This window comes from Narcine bancroftii, chromosome 1, assembly GCF_036971445.1.
Source record: "Narcine bancroftii isolate sNarBan1 chromosome 1, sNarBan1.hap1, whole genome shotgun sequence".
Lineage (NCBI taxonomy): Eukaryota > Metazoa > Chordata > Chondrichthyes > Torpediniformes > Narcinidae > Narcine > Narcine bancroftii.
Window position 1 is genome coordinate 232,608,232 of NC_091469.1, and position 19,570 is coordinate 232,627,801.

General features: G+C 41.3%; 1 protein-coding gene and 1 long non-coding RNA gene across 7 annotated transcripts in view; one reads left to right on the forward strand and one right to left on the reverse strand.

Annotated features, from left to right (window-relative positions):
- Window positions 1-19,570, reverse strand: part of tmem232 (transmembrane protein 232) — a 93,759-nt gene that overhangs the window by 61,305 nt on the left and 12,884 nt on the right. For all 6 annotated transcript variants that reach the window (XM_069892673.1, XM_069892693.1, XM_069892662.1 and 3 more), the window contains 2 exons: window positions 15,480-15,591; window positions 8,994-9,099 (listed from right to left, as the gene is read on the reverse strand). In XM_069892673.1, coding sequence (XP_069748774.1) covers window positions 8,994-9,099; window positions 15,480-15,591 — 218 coding nt within the window. The remainder of the gene's footprint in view (window positions 1-8,993; window positions 9,100-15,479; window positions 15,592-19,570) is intronic.
- On the forward strand, window positions 9,424-18,135 carry LOC138740287 (uncharacterized). Its single transcript, XR_011342795.1, has 3 exons — window positions 9,424-9,671; window positions 14,045-14,134; window positions 16,112-18,135. It is a non-coding gene; the product is annotated as an uncharacterized lncRNA (long non-coding RNA).

Consider the following 19,570-nt stretch of genomic DNA (forward strand, 5'->3'; position numbering starts at 1 on the left):
TATTTTGAAAGAAAATTAATTTTTGATGGCACAAGGGTTGGCTGGTCTAAAAACACTTTTTCCTGCAGTGAAACTGGTTGAAAACTACCGGGCTTAATATTGTTTGGCCTCGTGACTCCTTATATTTTTCTGTATGTGACCCACAACCAAAAACATTTGGCCACCCATTCCATGCTGCATGTTTACATTTAAAAAAAATGTAATACTTTTTGTCAGTGTAAAAGATAGCAGTGGCATGCAGAAATTTGAGAACGTCACAGGACTGTAGTGAGTGTAGTTGTTATTACCAAGGAGAAGGTATTTGGGAAACTAAAGGGTATTAAAGAAGAATCAAGATCCAAATCAGATTTATTGTCATGAACAGGTGTCACGAGATTTGTTATTTTGCGTGCAATTACAGGTGCAAAATACAATACCATAAATACAAGATTTTAAAAATAATTAGTGCCAAAATGAGAGGAAAGTGAGGTAGTGCCGAAAGGTTCATTGTCTGTTCAGAAATCTGATGGTGGTGGGGAAGAAACTAATTTTGTAACATTGAGTATGTGCCTTCAGATTCCTGTACCTCCTTCCTGATGGTAACAGTGAGAAAAGGGCATGGACTAGGTGGTGAGGATCCTTGATGATAGAGGCTAATGGAGTGAAGACTAATGCCCATGATGGCTCTTACCGAGTTTACAACCACCTGAAATCTTTTCCTGTCCTGTTAATGGGCACTTCTATACCAGACAGTGAAGCATCCAGTCAGGATGCTACCCATCGTACACCTGTAGAAAGTCTTTGGTGACATTCCAAATCTCCTCAAAGTCCTAATGAAATATAGTTGTTGGCTTGCTTTCTTCATGATTACATTAACACGATGGTCCCAGGATAGATCTTCAGAGATGTTGACACCCAGGAATACTGTATAATGTTCCTTACCTTCTCCATTGCTGAGCCCTCAATGAGGACTGGTTTGTATTCTCCTTGTTTCCCTTCCTGAAGTCCAAAATCAATTCCTTATATTTGTTAACAATGAGTGGAAGGTTGCTGTGACACCACTCAACTTGCTGATCTATCTTACTATTGTACAATTCTTCATTGCCGTATGAAATTCCGCCAAGAACCATGGTGTCATCACTAAATTTGTAATGGAATTTGAATTGTGCCTAGCTACACAGACATAGGTGTTGAAAGTGTCAACCAGTGGGCTAGGCACACATCCATGGTTCACCTGTGTTGATCGACAGTGAAGAGATGTTGTTAACAATCTGCATTGATTGTGGTCTTCCAATGAGGAAGTCAAGGATCCAGTGGTAGAGGGAGGTCCAGAGTCCCAGGTTTTGAAGCTTGCTAACCAGTACTGAGGGGATGATAGTGTTGAAAGCTGAGCGATAATCAATGAAAAGCAGCCTGATGTATGGATAAGATGGGTAAGTCATCTGGGCTGTATGGACTACACTGAAAGAGGTAGCTGAAGAGATTATGAACGCATTATTAATAATCTTTCAAGAATCATTAGAGACAGGAATGGTTCCTGGGTACTTCAGTGCGAGGCAAAATACTGGATACCATTTTTAAGGATGACATTTTGGGTACTTGGCACAAGGTAGAAATAGGCCAAAGTCAGCACAGTTTCTTTCAGGGGAGATCCTGCTTGACTACTTTGAGGAAGTAGCAAGCAGAACAGACAAAGGAGTCACTGGATGTGATTTAATTGGATTTTCAGACGGTCTTTGACAAAGTGAGGCACATAAGACCTTCCGTTCTTTCCCGAGACCACATTTTGGCAAGTTGGAACACCTGGCTGTGCTCCTTTTGCCCTCATACAGACAGAGCCTAAAAAAGAGAGGCTCTGGAGATGAGGATAGCTAGAAGGTAGTCACAGAAGGCTGAAGAACGGTTACAGGACTACCTCAAGACAGAGGATTGAGGAGTGCTCAAGAACTCACTGAGGATCTGAACGATTACATCAGGGCTGTCACAGACTTTATCAAAACAGCTGTGGACGAGTCTGTCCCCAACAAATCTTTCAGAGTTTTCGCCAAACAGAAACCTTAGATGGATAATGAAATCCGGAGCCTACTCAGAACCAGATCACAGGCATTTAAGACCAGAGAGCCAGATCAGTACAGAAGGAGCAGGTATGACCTGCAAAAAGCTACATTCCAGGTGAAGTGGAGAATCTGGATGAAAATGGAAACAATGAAGGACACCCGACAGCTGTGGCAGGGCACAAATGCCATAACCTGTGAGAAAACCAAATCCAGTGCAGTAGCAGATGGCAGAGCTTTGCTCTCAGAAGAACTCACTGCCTTCTACGCCAGATTTGACCACAGTAACAGTGAAGAACCATCCCTCCATATCCCCTGTTGATCCCATCTTGTCTGTATCCGAGTATGATGCGCTGCCTTCAGGAGAGGGAATCCAAGGAATGTATCCAGACCAAATGGAGGACCCAGCTGAGTATTAAAAACCTGTGCTGACCAATGCATTCATAGATGGCTTCAACTTCTCACTTTAGCAGGGCGTGTGATTCACCTGTTTCATACAGGCATCAATCATACTGGGGCCCAAGAAGAGTGCAGTAATCTTCCTTAATGACTATCTACTGGCAGCACTTACATCAACAGTATAAACAGTTTTAAAGGCTGTTGTTGAAGCATATTAGCCCCTCTCTGAAGGACGGCATGGATATGTTCCAGTTCACCTATTGCAGCTACAGGTCTACGGCAGATGCCATCTCACTGTCTCTACACAAAGCCCTAGAACACCTGGACAGTAAAGATGTATTCATCACGATGCTCTTTATCAACTAGAGTTCATCATTTAACACCATCATCCTCATAAAACTGATCAACAATCCCCACTGTGTAACTGGATCCTGGATTTCCTTACCTTCAGAATCTGTGCAAATTGGTAAGAACTTCTCCTTCACAATTTCCATCTGTACCGAAGCACCACAGGGATCTTACCCCCTGCTCTACTCACTTTACACCTACGACTGTGTGGCTCGGTATGACAATAACACCATTTAAAAATTTGCCGATGATGCCACGGTTATGGGTTGTATTAAGGAAGGGGATGAGTCAGCATAAAGGGAGATTGAAAACTTGGCTGAATGGTGCACCAGCACCAACCTTGCACTCAGTGTCACTAAAACTAAGGACCTAATTGTTGACTTCAGGAAGGAAAAGCCAGAGGTATACAATCCAGTGATCATCAGGGGTTCAGCGGTGGAAAGGGTGAGCAAATTTAAGTTCTTGGAAGTTACTTTCTTGGAGGATCTTTCCTAGACTCAACACATTAATGGCATTGGAAGAAATCCTCGAAAATTTCTATTGATGTATGGTGTAAAGTGTGCTGATCAGCTGCATAATGGTCTGGGACACCAATACCCCTGAGCACAAAGCCCTCCAAAAGGTAGTGAGCACAGCTCAGGACATTATAGGCAAAAACCTCCCCACTATCGAGAACATCAACAAGGAGCACTGCCATCGGAGCAGCAGCAGCAGTCATCAAGGATCCAGCACAGGAAAGAGGTGTAGATGCCACAAGACTCACACCAACAGATTCAGGAACAGCTGCTACCCCTCCACCATCAGACTCCTCAATCAGGGACTCATTTAAGAACTTACTTGTGCACCTTGCTGATTTTTTATTCTCTCTGCATTGTAGTCAGTTTGTTTACATTGAATTTCTATTTATAATTCTTTATTTGATTACATGTATATGTTGTGTACAGGTTTTGTTTTGCACTACCAATTAGTGGTAATTCTGCCTTGCATGCAGAAAAAAGAATCTCAGGCTTGTATGTGATGTCATGTCTGTTTGTATGCTGACAAATTTGGAATCTGAATCTGAACAAGATAAGGATACCATAAGAAAAGGTAATAACATGGATAGAGGATAGAAGATTGGATGACTGTCAGAAGGCAAAGTGCAGGAATAAAGGGGGCCTTTTCTGGCTAGCTGCTGGTAACTAGTGATGTTCCACAAGGATTGGTGTTGGGACAATCAATATTCATATTATATGTAAACAATTTAGAACATAGAATTTTACAGCATATCAGCCAACAATGTTGTGCCAATTTCTAAAAACATATCCAACAGACGAAACCTTCCGTACGTCACACCCATAACCCTGTTTTTCTTGCATCCATGTACCTGTCTAAATCTTTTAAATGTCCCTATTGTACCAGCCTCCACCACCACCCCCAAGCTCCCTCTTTTCTGGGTAAAAAAAAAGTACCCCTGACGACTCCCCTAAACTTTCCTTTCCTCACCTTGTACAGATGTTCTCTAGTGTTTGCTAGTCTTGCCACAGGAAAAAGGTGATGGCTGCCCACTATCTTTATCTCTTTATGATCTTGTAGATCTCTATTAAGTCACCTCTTATCCTTCTCCACTCAAAAGAGAAAAGCCCCAGCTCTGTCAATCTTACCTCATAAGACACATTCTCCAATCCAGGCAACATCCCCCGGCAAAACTCCTCTGTACCCTTTCCATGGTTTCTATATCCTTCATCATGTATTGAGGTGACCAGAACAGAACATAATATTCCAAAGTCTAACCAGGGTTTTATAGAGCTGCAACATTACCTCATGATGCTTGAACTCAATCCCCTGATTAATGAAGGTCTGCACACCATAAGCCTGCGCAGCAACCATTTTTAAAAAATTGTTAAAAATTTTTAAATCATACATGTAGTCAAATACAAAATTTAAAAAAAAATACATAAGTAGACAAATTTATGCTGCATGATGGTTGTAACTCAAACCCTCCAACCCCCACCCACCTAAAAGACCCTGAAAAGAAATGTGTGAGAAGAGAAAAAATAAAGAAGAAAGATAGAGTGGAAAAATAAGAAAGGTTGCTGGAAAGCACCATTTACTCCACAGATTTAAATTCATTATTTAACTAGTTTTCTTCTTTGGAGAAGGTTAACATGGACTGGAAGAAACTCAACTAAAGATTTATACCCAAGATCTTTAACTATGGTTTCTGTATTTGCTTTTATTTCTTAGGTTGTAAATAAATTTCTCAAGGGGAACACAGCTATGCATTTCTTCATTCCAGTGTGCCATACCTAAATGGGAGTCAAACTTCTCAGTAACAGCAATACACTTTCTGGCCACTGCCAATGCAATTTTAACACATTCAACTTGATATTTAGATCATTTCAATTTTGGTCATCGCCATTATATATCCCAGTAAAAACAATTCTGGGTTTTGTGAAAATGGAATTCCAATAATCTGTTCTAAAAAAAAATTCCTAAATCCATCCGAAAAGGACTCACTTTGGAATATGACTAAGTCAAGTGTAAGAAAGTTCCCATCTCTTCGCCACATCTCAAACATTTATCTGATAAGTTTGACTTTAACTTATTTAATTTCTATGGCATGAGATATAACTGATGCAAAAAATTGTATTTTACTAATCTATACCTTACATTTGTATTTATTGTACTTTTCTTACACAAATTGGACCAGTTTTGCTCATCAATACTTACATCTCTGTCTAGACTTATGAATCCCTGTTTAGGGGCTCCCGTATGAAGTAAGAAATACATTCCTTTCAAATCAGAGTCTCCACATCACTGCACTTCGATTAAAAACATTGTTGGGCCCAGTTTTTCCCTTATGTATGCTCTTAATTGAAAATAGCAGAAGACTGTGTTGTTAAGGGTTCCATATTTATTTTTTAATTGTTCAAATGACAGAAGTTTGAGTGGAGATATATCAGATATATCTGATCCCTTTATGAGACAGTCTCTAAAATTTTATTATCCATTGTAAAAGGGATGTCTGTTTTGAATCAGAGGTATTTTAGGAGATCCCTTTTGTTCCAATCTCATAATTTATTTTATACCAAATATTAATTATATGCTTTAACCAGGGGGTGTCTTTCTCATCAGATATTAATTTTGTTTCCCATTTATAAATAACATTTTCTGCTATTCTCATTCCTGCTTTTTCTAGTTTTATTTTCAACCATGCAGGTTTGTCTCCTTCCTCAAAAAAGGAAGCAAGAAATCTCATATGGGCTGGTCTGTAAAAATTTTTCAAATTTGAGAGCTGTAACCCTCCCAAATCATATTTCCATGTCAATTTTTCAATGGAGACAAACCTGCAAGGGTAAGATGTCCAAAGGAATTTTCTGACATATCCTGAAAAACCTTAAGTTTATGGAAGGGCAATATTTGAAATAGGTACTGAACTCTTGGAAATATATTCATTTTGACACAATTAACTTTTCCAACTCATCTTATTGGTAAAGATGTCCACCTGCTCAAGTCTTCTTCAACCATTTTAAGCAAAGGTGAGTAATTAAATTTATATTAATTCTTTAAATTGTTATCTATACTTATTCCTAAATATTTTATCCCATTTCTATGGATTTGGGCCCCAAGGTCCCTCTGTTCTTCCACATTATTAAGAATTCTACCATTAACCTTGTACTCTGCATTCAAGTTTGTCCTTCCAAAATGCATCACTTCATACTTATCTGGATTGAACTTCATCTGCCATTTTTCCACCCAACCCTGAATCCTGTGTGTATCCTGTTGTAACCTACGATAACCTTCTCCACACTCCACAACACCTCCAAATTTGCATCATCTGCAAACTTACTGACCCAACTCTCTACTTCTCTGTCCAGGTCATTGAAAAACAATCACAAAGATCAGGGTTCCTACAGAATTCCACTTGTAACTGTTCTCCAGAGAGAATTTGTTCCATCTACTACTACCCTTTGCTTTCTGCAGGCAAGGCAATTCTAAATCCTTACAGCCAAGGTACCATGTATCCAATGCGTCTTGGCTTTCTTAAGGATTCTACCATGGGAGACCTTGTCAAGTATCTTACTAAAATCAATATACATCATATCTACTACCTTACCTTAATTTAGATGACAGAAGTATTATCTTTGTGCCTAGGTTTGCAGATGATATGGAGATAGGTGGAGGGGCTGGTGGTGTTGAGGAAGCAGGGAGTTGGAAGAGGGATGGATAGGTTGGGAGATAGAAGTAACAGGTGAAGTACAGCACAGGGAAGTTGTGGTGTGACGGAGTATTTAGAGGTGGTTTGGGAGGAATTGCTAGAGCAGCTTGCACACACACATTTTAAATCACAGAATATTTGCAGGACTTTTATCGAGTGCTTTTTGCAAGAGGCAACAAAATATCAACATACAGCTTGCCTGGGAGACCATGTGATTTTTGCAGAAAGAGGCAGAACAGTTTTGCTCCCAGAGAGGGAGGGTGTGAAACAGAGAAGAGTCACAGAAATCAGTTCCAGAGGGGCAAGCTGGCGAACTTTGGAAGGCTGTCTGGTCAAAAAAGAACGCTGGCAGTCTGAAAGGTGACCTGAAAGAAAGAAGATCATCTGGAGAATCCCGAAGGGGGTAAGTTTCATCAGCAAGACTGATTGAGAAGGAATCAGTTGCAGATGTCCTGGAAAAGAAATCTCTCTCTGAAAACTAGCAAGAACCCTCCTGAGTGGTAACCATTTACCTGTTCAACACCAAAGCCTGGTGAACTTTGTTAATTCTAACTTCTGTGCACAGTACAAGAATTTCCTGCAACTAGTGAAATTGGACTGTGATCCAAAGAACTTTTCTAAGCCTAAATATACATTACACATACCTGCGCTTAGTATTAGGGGGTGGGGGTGGGGGGGGGGGGATTAAGTAGGTTAGGTAGGTTAAGTAATAAGTTAAAGTTTAATCTGTTTTCTTTATCAATTATAATTATAAACTACTTATGTTGAAGTGATCCTGTGTTTTGGTGCATATCTATTGCTGCTGGTTTTTGGGGTCCTCTGGACTCCGTAACAGTGGACATGCACTTTGAAAGAACAAATAAAAATATAGACTCTTTTCTAAATAGTGAGAAAATTCAGGAAGCTCGTCTAAAATTATTTGGAAGTCCAAGTGCAGGATTCCCTTAAAGTTAACTTGAAGAGTCAGTCGAAATGGAGGTATATTCAAATGTTAGCATTTATTTTGAGATTGGAATATCTAGGATGGCATGGTCGGTGTAGTAGTTAGCGCAACACCTTTACAGCACCAGCAATCAGGGTTGGAATCCGGCGCTGTCTGTAAGGAGTATGCATGTTCACCCTGTGCCTGTGTGCATTTTCCCCCAGGACGTTCAGTTTCCTCCCACCCTTCAAAACATACTGGGTATAAATTGGGCGGCATGGACTCGTGGGCCGAAATGGCTTACCATGCTATAAGTCTAAATTTAATTTTTTTTTTTAATTTAAAAATAAGAGTAAAGTTGTCATGCTTAGCATTTATAATGGTTGGTCAGAGCATACTTGAAGCATTTGGTCCCCATTTCGAAGGAGGTTTACAAAAATGATTATGGGATGAGAGGGTTAATGTATACTAGTGATTCCAAAAGTGGGTGCTGTCGCCATCCTTAGGACAGTGGAAAGATCCAAGAGAGCAGCGATGGAAAAGGGGGCAGTGAGGAAATAGGGGGAGTTCTGGACCTTCCGTCTTTTTATTATTCATTTTGTTGCAAGGTTTATATGAAGAAGCCAGAGCGGTAATTTTCTGCCCAGACTCAGAGTAGCGGTAGTGAGCAACATAAACAGCAACAAGGCATTCCCGCGAGAGCTGGACTTGGTGGCCGCCACATTGGTGGTGTCACTACCCCATTCAGCACTGCCACTCACCAACTCCCTCCTCAGCGCCGGCACTGCACCCCCTCCTCAGTGGCACTGCACCCCTTCCTCAGTGCCACTCACCACCCCCTTCAGCACTGCAGCTCACCAACCACGCTCTCTGCGCTGCCACTACACCCCCTCTCTGCGCCGCCACTACACCCCCTCCCCTGCGCTGCCACTACACCCTCTCCCCTGCGCCGCCACTACACCCCCTCCCCTGCGCTGCCACTACACCCCCTCCCCTGCGCCGCCACTACACCCCCTCCCCTGCGCCGCCACTACATCCCCCCTCTACGCCGCCACTACACTCCCCCCTTTTGAAGTTGACATAAACTTACCTTCTTGAATTTTCCCTTTACACTGAGCCAGCAAAGCTAATTCTGTCCATGCTGCTGGTAGATTTACATGATCCCCTGAACCCATTGTGCTCAGACCAGCTTTGTGCTAAAGAATGAAGAAAATAAATTGATATCATTATTCATTGTAGCATTCAGTATTTCAGAACCAAGATTTATTGTCATGAGCAAGTCATGAAATTCGGTGTTTGTGGCAGCAACTTCATAGGGCAAACATTCATATTATAACCATCTTACAACATCACTATAAAAAGTAAAATAATAATAGGGCATATTTACTACCACTCTAACTGTGTCATCACAATGAGTAAAACAAGGCAAAGTTCATAATTGTGATGTTAGTTACCACAACTCCTTATCTGTTGATTATATTCAAGTGATTTTTGTTGCTCTATTTCCTAGATACCAACCTTTGGACGGACATGAACCATTTTGTCTTGCTTTACATTCATTTAATTATTCAGCTGGCAAGTCTTAATTCTGATTACTGCATTACTAAAATTAACCATTACTCCAAGGTCAATGATGGGACCACTAGGACAGTGCTACATTACAATGTCTTAAATTTCTCATGATTTTCAGGCTATAGTTAAACGCTAACACTATCAAAATATCAAGAGAAATCAATGGCAGAATAATCCAATAAACTCAGGGTAAAAAGTAAGTAGTTTTCAAATCAGACTGAAACAACACTCTGAGGAACAGAATCTATAGAAAAATAAATGTGTGCAGGATAGCATGAAGGAAAAAAGTTTCTAAATGAGTTTTGTTAAAGACAGCAAGGAAGCAAACTACTAATACTATTAATTCCAACCATTTGTCACTGGACTAGGTTCTCAGAATATTTTGGATGGTGTATATTTCAGTGATCAAATGTTATTAAATTCTCAGTTTGGGGGCTCATCTTTTCGGATTGAAAATTGGAGTTTTTGTGATTTATTAATTAATTGGTTTTTCCAAGCTAATTTAAAGCTTGTGTGTGTGGGGAAACAGCAGTAATAGATACATTTTTGTTACAACCTTCACCTGCAGAGCTTCAGAGCAAAAGAGGAACTGATGGTCATTGCTAAGGTATTAAAGCTGACCCCAATCAGGGGTCAATAAACTTGACTATCTCCTTCCTGTGCTCCATCTTATCAGGTTTGAAATCCAACTTGTAACATGGTGTCATCTGCAAACTTGTGAGCACTCCCAGACGGTCATGCTGAGTGTACCAAATGAGTTGGAACTTTACACAGGGCAAATATTCCTTTGGGCTTGGAGAGCAAAGAAAAAGTGAGTACATCTGCAGATCCTAGCCTCCAAGAATGTTCAGGGAGAGTGTCCACCTCAAAGACAAAGTTTGCTAAAGGCAGCAGTAGCATGGACTTATGACCTATTGCAAGTTAAACATTAGAGATTATCTGCATTCCAAGGGACAATGGTTGATCTCTGCCCCACTTCACAGTCTGTGCCCCACATCATTTGAGAAAAGTTTAAGGACCAGATGGCGCAGCATCAGAATAAAAGGACATCCCTTCAGAACAAATGAGGATGAATTTCATTAGCCCAAGAGTGGTGAATCGGTGGAGTATAACCATCGAGTTACTGGGTAGATTTTAAGTGGAAGTTGATAGGTTCTTGATAGGTAAAGGTGTTAAAGCTTGCAGGGAGAAGTCAGAAAAATGGGGTTGTGAAGAAAAATATATCAGCCATGATTCTAATGGTGGAGCAAACTTGATGGGTCAAATAGCTTAATTCTGCTCCTACATTGTATGATGCTCTTTCAAAGAAAAACTACTTCATCTAATAATCTTTGAGCTGAGAGATTGTTGCTGAATGGCATGTGGATTTACAAATACTGCACTGAGGATTATTCAAACCTACTGAGTGCAACATATCAGGTTCCTCCTCTGAATACAGTGTTGTTCGTGAATCACAACTTGGAACACTGCTTGAACATACATTTCAAAATATTATAAATACTGCAAAACACAACTTATCAAAATAATTTGCAATATTAGCTAATCCTTGTTGCCTGATATTTTTGTTGTTAATTTCATGATTCAAGATTCCATTTAATGTCATGTACACAAAATTTTTAAAATCTTTCCTTTATTTGTCCTGTTAAGGCAATAAAAAAAATACCAGGCCACAATCAAGACAAAAAAAGAGAAGCAAAAGAAAGCTCCTTTCGAGACAGGAAGCAGCCATCGATTCCACCGTCTCCTTGGATGCTGCCTCCTCCATAACCACACAGTCTCCTGTCCAGTCCAGCACTGAACCCGAGTTCAAGACATCCAAGTCAAACCTTCCCAATTATGGTTCTTAACCTTGAATGCTTGAAAGCCATCAATGCTTGTGGAGCTTCAGGAATCCTCTTCACCATCTCACCTTCATGAATCCTAGGCCTGATCGCTGGTTCTCAGAAGTCACCTGAACTGTAGCTTGGCCTGCTGCTGTAGATTCCCAACCTTCAAGTTCCTCTCCAAGCCTTTTCTTTCTGGCAGGATGAGGAGGGGTTGGGTGGGGGAGGTGTCCTCCTGCACTGGTGTTCTGTGCTAATCTATTGCTTCCTGGGAGCCTGCCACCCCATCTCAGGGATATAATTATCTGCCCGTATGTGAAGACTGGACTACCAGGCGGCAGGAGACAGACGCTAGGGTTTTCGTGGATCGTTGAATTCCACTGTGCTGTGTTCCGGTCACTATTACAATGGATCGAGGGTCTCAGTTTGAGTCGGAGTTGTTCTGAACTCTCACTGATCTTCTGGGCACTACCCATATTCGCACTATGGCTTACCAGCATCGTTGAGCGTTTCCATTGACAAGTGAAAGCAGCAGTATGACCAGGTTGTGATGCATCTATGTGGAGCAAATATTTGCCATGGTTCTCCTTGGAGTGCGTACTGCTGTCAAGGCAGATCTTGGCTATTCACCAGCAGAGGTAGTATATGGCATGACATTAACCTTGCCTGGGGAGTTTGTGAATCCAAGACCAAGCACAACACTATGATCCAGCTAGTGATGTTGGTCACCTTTTGGAAAACATGAGATTACTCCAACCTACTCTCAAGCGGCAGGCGACACCTACAGTGTATGTTCCGAATGATTTACAAAGTTGTACCCATGTGATCCTTCAGCATGGTGCTGTTCACAAACCAGTTCAGCCCATTTACAATGGTCCTTTTCAGGTCTTACAACACCACCTGAAGACTTTTGTGATCGATAGGAATGGAAAAGCTGACAGTTTCCATCGACAGGATGAAGCCAATGTATATGAACAGTCCATGTACTGCTTCGGAGCCAGAGTCAGGGGACCAGTTGCACCTTTGCCAGTCGGACCGTACATCGCTTGTCTTGCACTATCATACGAAGTTGTGCTGAACTGTCAGCCCTTTGGACTGTTACATAGTGGGACAGTTCTAATCAGTCATCTCCTTACATGGCTCGGTGGCTGGAGGTGAGGGGCAGGCTGTTTCAGTTGCGTAATTATCTTCGGTGGGAAGAGAGTGAAAGTGTCAGGATCACCTATGTGGCAGTGAGCCAACAAGGTCAGAGGGGTTTAGCTGGGTGGTTTTTGGGGAGTTGAAGAATGGAACGTTGTGTCTAGTGAATGATAAAAAGAAAGTTGATTTTATGGTGTGCTGAAAGAAACGAGTGAGTGTATTCTTTATTTGTTTGTAAGCTGTGGCGAATCACTGCCATTACAAAGGCAGCAGAAAAGGATTGAGAGAAAAAAATACATCAGTCATGATTCAAATGGTGTTGGAGACTCAATGGGTCAAATGACCTAATTTTGCACCCATCTTGTCATAAAGGCTCATGACAACATTCTGGCCCCTGATATCAATGGATTGTTTTAAGAAATAGAGGTCATGTTCCCTCCTTTAAAATGTCTCTCTCAGACATATCAATTGTTATTTAAGAGACTGCTTTTAAGCAGTAGAAAGATGAGATTGTGTTGTCATATATAGGTACACAATCCTTTATCTGGAGCCCTTGGGAGGCAGGGTGTTCCGAATTTCAGATTTTTCCAGATTTCGGAAAGCCAGATTTAAGCCCACCCAAATTGAGCTGCCGTATTCAGTCGTGCTGCCGTCTCCCCCTCCCCTCACCCAGGGGGTCCCCCATCGAAAAGAAGGCCCAGACGATCGGGGAGGCAGTCCACCACTAGCGCCACTACCTGGCAGGCAGGAGGCTTTCCCTTCTCATTGACCAGCGCATAGTGGCTTTCATGTTCAGCACTACCCACAGAGGCAAGATCAAGAATGACAAGACCTTGCACTGAAGAGTCAAGCTGGCCACATTCAGCTACAACACCCAGTATAGGCCGGGGAAACTCAATGACTCCTGTGTTGCCCTGGCCCAGACCTGCGCCAGTGTGTAGTCCAATCAACTGCAGGCGCTGCACAACACCCTTTGCCATCCAGGTGCCACGCGCCTATATCACTTCATCAAATCCTGGAACCTCCCCTTCATCATCCAAGAAGTCTGGACCATGACCAAGTCCTGCAGGGTCTGTGCGGGGTGCAAAGTGCGCTTCTTCCACCAACCACAGGCCCACATGGTGATGGCTACTCGGCCCTTTGAGCAACTCAGTATCAACTTCAAGGGACCACTGCCTTCCACGAACAAAAATGTCTATTTCCTCTCGGTTATAGATGAATACTCCTGTTTTCCCTTCGCCATCCCTTGCCCTGACACCTCCACCGCTTCAATTATCAAGGCATAGATGTTCACAATGTTTGGATGACCAGCATTCATCCACAGTGACTGGGGGTCCAGTTTCATGAGTGAGGCGCTGCACCAGTACCTGGCGATGTGAGGCATTTCATCTAGTTGCACGACTAGCTATAACCCCAGGGGCAATGGGCAGATTGAATGTAAAAATGGGGTAATCTGGAAGGCAGTTCTCCAAGCTCTGAGGTCAAAAGGATGGTTCACCATCTATTGGCAAGAGGCCCTCCCCGAGGCGCTTCACACCATACAGTCACTCTTGTGCATGGCTACTACCAATCAGACCCTTCACTAACTCTTTTTCTCCTTTCCTAGGAAATCGGCTATGTCTCCGGGACCGGTACTCCTCCGTATGCACATGAAGACCCACAAATCCGACTCCTTGGTTGAGCAGGTGCACCTCAGGTACCCCAATGGACGGGAGGATACCGTCTCCACCAGGGATCTGACATCAGCAGAATCCCAGCACCCCCCATCCAGGACCCCTCCCCCCCCCCCAGGAATGGCGTCTACCTGCTGCCTCTCCACAGGCTTCCACCCCCTGTAGACCTGGCCCACACCTATGCCCCCACTCCATCAGGTACAACCCCACTTGTGCTACTGGCCGTCCTGACCACCTCGGTCCTGTGTGACTCCAGTGACCATCGACCAGGAGCCTGCCCTGCGACGGTCGCAGTGACAAAGGCTCTGACCAGACCACTTGAATTTGTAAATACCCTAGAACCCCCCCCCAGGACGCTTTTAAGAAAGGGGTGAATGTGGTGATACAACCACTACACTGGCTGCACTCTTACTAGCCTACTGCAGGCGGCAACCACTGTACCTGCAGGTAGACAACCTAGATGGCTGGTCCCACTTGGCCGGCTGTCAATCACTGACCCATATAAAGACTTGAGCCAGCCCCTTCCTAAATCAGTCAGACACGTGGAACAAGAGGCTACACAGACCTGGTGTAGCCTCTGATTAAAGCCTGTAGTACAGTCTTCTCAAGTTTTATTTGTTTGCTGCACCACAGGCTGTCGAGTCAGAGACTGTCAAATCAGAATACAAAATGTTGCTCCTCTCATTTGCAGGCAGGTGGCCTTGATTTAGCAGTGCATGAGGCTGTGAACAGACATGTCAGTGTGAGACTGGTGTGTGGAATTAAGTGCTGGCCACTGGGAGTCCTTGCTATTGTAGCAGACGGAGCAAACGTGCTCAAAGAAACAATCTCCCAGTCTGTGTCCAGTCTCCCTGATGTAGAGGAGGATGTATCGGGGACACTGGTGCAGTAAATAACCCTTACAGATTCACAGAAGTGGATAGCTTGGATTAAAGGTGGTAAGCTAGTGGGAGGTAAAGAAATACTTGCATTTGTATAATGCCATTCAAAAAAAATTTACAGATAATAAATACATTAGATATTAAAACAAAAAGTGCTGAAAAGAATCAGTAAGCCAGGGGATATCTGTACAGATTGAAGCAAAGTTTAAATAACCTCTCTGGTTCAGAATTAGATTATGGCCTTGAAACCAGAGCAAGGAGAAACTCAACTGCAGTTTTAATCTTTACTAATACTTCTGAAATTTAATTTCTAGTTCAAAAAAAAGGAAAAACTGAGCAACTCATAAAATAGGAGTTATTCTTCCCATTTAGCAAATAATAATTGTGCTTTTTACATGTCATAGAGACATGTCAAAAATACAATTGAATCCTTTCATCCAATAATTGAATACATTTCCTTTCACATACTTAATCACCATGCAAATACCTTATTTCTGGTGAGCATTTTTTTAGCGATGTCAATCATTTGTTCCTTTTCTTTTTGCTTTTTTTCACATTTAAACTCCTGGACAAATTGTTCTGTGACTTCAAAGAGTGGTCTGAAATAGATGAATAATAACAGAGTAACATAATACTGGAATAATTTACTAAATGAGTGTTAAAAATGGTTAATACTGGAGATGTTCAACAGGAAATTTCAGAAGGCGCAGTCTGTAACCTAAAATGTTAACCATGTTTCTGTCACTACAAAGCTGAGCATCTGCAACATTTTCTGCATTTTTTAAAATTTCAGATTCCCTGTACCAGCAGTTTGTTATCATTTACTTAAAGTACATGACCATAAGGAAAAGGGACTAATGAGCCCCCGAGCTTCTTTAAACATTCAATAACATTATGCCTAATTCAGTCTGGGCCTTGATTGCTAGTACACCAAAGAGTTGAAGAAACTCAGTTGGTCACGCAGCATTCATAGAAAGTCAAAGCCTCACAATGTTTCAGGGGGAGGGAATGAGAGAGAGCAGGGAGGAGGATAATATAAACTGAAAAAGACAATTATAATGTCAGGTTGGAGACCACTGAGATGGAATATAAAATGGTGTTCCTCCAATTAATTTGTAGGTTGCCTCAACATGGGCAGACATGGGAAGAGTCACGCCGGTCGGGAAAACCAGCCCTTTCCAGGAAAATAGGAAAAAAAGTTAGGAAAAGCAAAGCATAACAGAAATAGAGTACAAGAAATAGAAGATAAAGATACAGAGAAGAGAAAGAAGATGGCTTCCAAGAAGGAGAAAGTAAGAATAAGAACAGCTGGAAAAAAAGTTAAAAAGTCGCCAAAGAAGGAAGAAGGCCTTACTTGCAGGAAGGAACATGACGCTGTGGTGACGAGGAGCCCCCGACCTTCGAGGTCAGTACCTGCCCTACAGAGTCGCAACCTACCAGCCGGAACACTACTAAAATGGCTCTCGGAGCCAAACAAAAGTGCGCAATCAGAGGAGAAAGAGGACACCGGCGGGAGGGGCGCTCAGCAGAGGAGCGGGCTGTCACAGACCGAGCAGCTGAGAGATGCCCGACACCAGGGCTCTCAGCTGGAGGACAAGGAAGATAGCAGAAGAGGGTGCGATGAAACAGATGTGGAAGACAGACGGAGGGAAGATCGACAAGAAGACCAACGTCAAGAAGGACAACAGACGAGCAGCCCAAGAGGGGAGGAACAGCAACAAGAGGCCCAGCAACAAGAGGCCCGACAAAGAGATACAAGCAGTTCATCAGGAAAAACAGAAGAGACACTGACACAAAGAAGAAGAAGAAGACACAAACACAGATACAGACATAGAAGAAGAGGAAGAAGACCAAGATCACGGAGAAATAGAAGGTAAAACTGATGGACAAAGAGAAATTAAAGGTAAAACTGATGAACAGAATATAGATAAAGTCTTTTTTGAAGAACAAATGAGATCATTAAAAGAATGGTTGTCATTAGAGTTTAATGCAATTAAAAGGAAAATGAAAAGAACAGAAGATAAAATGCAAAGGTTAGAACTGGTAATGACAGAAATAGGGAAAAGAGTAGAGAATGTGGAAGAGCAAGAAACGGCTCTAGAAATGGAAGTAAATGACTTAAGAGAAAATTTGGAAGAAAGTGTCAAAAAAATTAAAGAGACACAAGAGTTGTTATCTCAGAAAATTAATATGTTGGAAAATTATAGTAGGTCAAACAACATAAAAATAGTGGGCCTGAAGGAGGGTAAAGAAGGCACAGACATGAAGGAATTTAAAAGGATGGATCCCGAAGGTCCTGCAAACGACAGAAATGCAGGAAGAAATGGAAATAGAAAGGACACACAGAGCATTAGCTCCGAAACGACAGGCACATCAAAAACCAAGATCCATCTTAGTAAAATTTTTGAGATATACAACGAGAGAAAATATACTGGAACGGGAAAGGAATACAAAGGTCAAAAAATATTTTTTTTACCCAGACATGTTTTGAACTCTTAAAGAGGAAGAAGGAATTTAATACAGCGAAATCAACTTTATGGAAAAAAGGTTACAAATTCGTATTAAGACATCCAGCAATGCTTAAAATATTTATACCCGGGGAGCAAAACAGACTGTTCTCGGGTAGAGAAAGCGCAAGAATTTGCAGAACATTTGCAGGACAGGAGAAGAGATGAAGAGATGTAATAAGAATGAAGAATGGCAATAAAATATATATAAAGATGTAAAAACAATGTATATGTAAAAAACTAAAGAGGGAAAAAAGAAGGGAAGGAAGGGAGTAAGGGGAAAAAAAGAGAGCTTTGTTATATGTGTTTAAAAAAAAGTTTTTCTGGAGACGCTGACGCTGCGAACAAGATCGCAACCCAAATGAAAAGGGGAGTTGTGGTTGCCCAGCAATGGGTATGGGGCAACTCAGAAGGGGGGGGGAAACTTTTGGGGTTAAGGTATTAGTAGATGTGGGAACTGCGGGTACTTTATGTCTTAAATGTGTTGTCGTATATTATGTGTAATAAGAGAAAACTAAGAGATGAAAAGGGGGATGGAGGTGGCAAAGAAGTGGAAAAGAGATGTATGCAAGCTATAAGATGGCCATGTTGAACTGTATGACTATAAACATTAATGGAATACATAACCAAATTAAAAGGAAGAGGCTACTAAATGTATTGAAGAAGGAAAAAATAGATACAGCATTTGTGCAGGAAACACATCTAACTGAAGCAGAACATAACTAAAGAGAAACTGGGTAGGACACGTAACGGCAGCATCTTATAATTCAAAAGCTAGAGGTGCAGCCATACTAGTTAACAAAAATGTACCAATCAAAATAGAGGAGGAAATAACAGATCTGGTAAGGAGATATGCAATGATAAAGTGTCAGATATACTCAGAATTTTGGAATTTGCTCAATATATAGGCACCTAACGAGGAAGATCAAAAGTTTATGCAGGATATTTTTTTGAAGATTGCAGTCACACAAGGAAATGTATTGATAGGAGGGGATTTTAACCTTAATTTGGACCCTATGTTAGATAAAACTGGACAAAAGACAAGTAAAAAGAATAAAGTAGCCAAATTTATGGTTAAATCAATGCAGGAAATGAAACTTATCGATATATGGAGGAGGCAACACCCAAGAGAGAAGGAATATTCATATTATTCAAGTAGGCACAAAACTTACTCAAGGATTGATATGTTTTTGTTGTCAGTCCATATTCAAGGGAGAGTTAGGAAAACTGAGTATAAGGCTAGACTACTATCAGATCATTCACCCCTATTATTGGCAATAGAACTGGAGGACATCCCACCAAGAACATGGATACATGGAGGTTAAACTCCATGCTACTTAAAAGGGATGAATTTAGGGAGTTTATTGAACGCCACATTAAAACATATTTTGAAATAAACACAGGATCAATGAAAGACAAATGTATATTATGGGATGCAATGAAAGCCTTCATTAGAGGGCAGATAATAAGTTCTGTGACTAAGATGAAAAAGGATTACAATCAGGAAATAGAGCAGTTGGAAAGGGAGATAGTAAGTACAGAAAACGAATTAGTAAAAAGGGATGATATAACAAAAAGGAGAGAACTGCCGGACAAAAAAATTAAATACGAAACATTACAAACATACAAGGTGGAAAAGAACACAATGAAAACAAAGCAAAAGTATTACGAACTGGGAGAAAAATCATAAAATATTAGCCTGGCAACTTAAAACCGAACAAGCTAAAAGAACGATACTGGCATCAAGGAAAAAGGACAAACAAATTACATACAATTCAACAGAGATTAACTAAAATTTTAAGGAATTTTATGAACAATTGTATCAAACTGAGAACGAGGGAAAAGATGATGAAATAGAGGAATTTTTAGCTAAAATTGAACTGCCGAAATTGCAAGAAGAGGAACAAAACAAACTAATAAAACCATTTGAAATAGAGGAAGTACAGGATATATTAAAAAAGCAACCGAACAATAAAACACCAGGAGAGGATGGATTTCCAATAGAATTTTATAGAACATTTTAACCAGATAGAAGAAACACAAAACTTGCCAGATTCATGTAAGACAGCAA